Below are 2,052 nucleotides of genomic sequence, written 5' to 3' on the forward strand. Positions count from 1 at the left end.
AGGATTAAGGGAGCATATCCTGAATGATGGATGATAATTCTGAGCACTGCAACTAAATCTTTTGACTGCCTGGCTGAGAAGTACTTATTATCCTCATCAGCTTCTCTCATATCAATACTCCCACATTGTTATGTCTGTCTAACACACTGAGATAGTCTAGAGCAGTCAAAGGCCAGCTTAAAGAAAAAAAAAAAAAAAAAGAACAATTAGCTCAAACAATTCTGATACTTGTTCTGGAAATTGGAAATTATTAGGAAACATGGAGGAAAGACACACACACTACTCATCTTGTCACTGTTTGGGATCATTCATCCATTCTTTGCTCTGCTTTAACAGCTGCTTTGTGTTTTGGACATACTGGAATATTATCCTATCCATTCTTATTCTCTTCCAATTAATTCCTTCATAGTATGCTCACATTAGGAGCTTGGATACATGTTCACACTATTTTATTTATCTTTGTCATAGATAGTTACATCACAGATAGATACAAAGGTAAATTAGATATTTGCAAAACAGCCCCTGAGCTCAGTGTGGTTGGATGCAGAGCTTCAAAAGACGGTGAAAAAGTTTGCAAATTTATCCACAGAGTCATAATGTCATTATTCTCCATGTCTATTTGGAAAATTTGGTTTCTTTTCTGAATATAGGGAAAAAGTTGTGAATTAGATAAATGTATGATTTTGGATCCATTATAGGAACACTCCTCTGTCAGGAAAAAAACCCGATGGATATCATAATTCTTCTGTCATAGGCCAGTCTACTGTTCTGGTCACTGAACTGGATCATTCAAATCTCTGACCAAACAAGAATTTAGATTTCTCCTTTACACTGAAAGAGGATCTCCAACATATTTTAATTACTTTTCTAGTAATTTCTGTATTTTATTAGAGGTTTTAGGAAACAATAAAAATATGCTGTTTTGGAAAATTCTGAAAGAAAAAGAAGCATGATCTCATTTGTGGTGGGTTTTTTTGTTTGTTTGTTTTGGTGTTTTTTTTTTGTTTGTTTGTTTGTTGTTTTTTTTTTTTTTTTTAATCTGGCTCTGAAATTTCAGAACCTTGCTTTAAAGTTTACCACGGGTGTTACTACAGATACTAACCTTCTGATGCTTCCAAACATCTGTGCGTGACCCAAAAATCTTCCAAAATCTATGTGGAACATGCGCCCAGCTTTTGTCAGCATGATGTTGTCACTGTGTCGATCACAGACTCCCAGAATGAAGGTAACGACACACCAGCCAGCACAGGAGTAAAAGAAATTCCTTACTGCCTAGTTGGGAAAATGAAAGAACTTACATGAAATACACAGATGCATTGGTTTGTGATGCTAACCAAAACAAAAAGAAACACAAAAACCAAATCAAACAAAAAAAAAAAAGTAGTTTTACAAGTGCTTTGCTTGTTGCTGAAACTTTTCCAGACAGGTGTTTGTAGGAACGGTACTCAAGCAATACAAAGATTCCAAAGTAACCATGCAAGAACAACTTTATGCATGAGGTTTTCACTTTGTGCTTTACAGATACTTGGGAATCTATGGAAAACTCTGAGGTGAAAGGTGCATTAGGAAAGCAAGCTTCTTGGCAGGAAGCTGAAATCTTCTGTTCAATGTTCTGCATGAATATTGTAAAAAAAATTGTTACAAAATTAGATGAAAATTCACAAATTTAACCCTTTGCTTCATAAACAAAGGAGGTTATTTTATACCCACTGTCGTGTTCTGTAACAACACAGATCTTATTTTCTCCACAACTCAGTTGCCTTTCTCAAATCCTAATAATCAAGTCTCAAAATATTACAACCCAAAAAACTGACCCCCATTTTTCAGAAATGAACTGGTATACAGAAAGGCTAAATAGTTTTCTGCTCACTGTGTAATACAGAAACCCAAACCATCCTAACCTAGATCTTTATGTTTCTTTGTGGACAAAACTTGCATCAGCCAAGGTAAATGATTATTTAGGCATCCAGGAATTCCCTGCAGATGCAGGGTGCCACCTGCAATGGCTGATATGGATGACAGCACTGTACAAGACTTAGTCCCCAGTACAAG

General features: G+C 35.7%; 1 protein-coding gene across 1 annotated transcript in view; it reads right to left on the reverse strand.

Moving 5' to 3' along the window:
• Positions 1 to 1,272, reverse strand: part of LOC114071145 (phosphatidylinositol 4-phosphate 3-kinase C2 domain-containing subunit gamma-like) — a gene marked incomplete at both ends in the record, with an annotated part of 48,168 nt that extends 46,896 nt beyond the window's left edge. The window contains one exon of the mRNA XM_027908849.1: positions 1,103 to 1,272. Coding sequence (XP_027764650.1) covers positions 1,103 to 1,272 — 170 coding nt within the window. The remainder of the gene's footprint in view (positions 1 to 1,102) is intronic.
• Positions 1,273 to 2,052: the final 780 nt, after the last annotated feature.

Source organism: Empidonax traillii, unplaced genomic scaffold (genome assembly GCF_003031625.1).
Source record: "Empidonax traillii isolate 1590-97213 ecotype Southwest subspecies unplaced genomic scaffold, ASM303162v1 scaffold1867:size59521, whole genome shotgun sequence".
In the NCBI taxonomy this organism is placed as follows: Eukaryota; Metazoa; Chordata; class Aves; order Passeriformes; family Tyrannidae; genus Empidonax; species Empidonax traillii.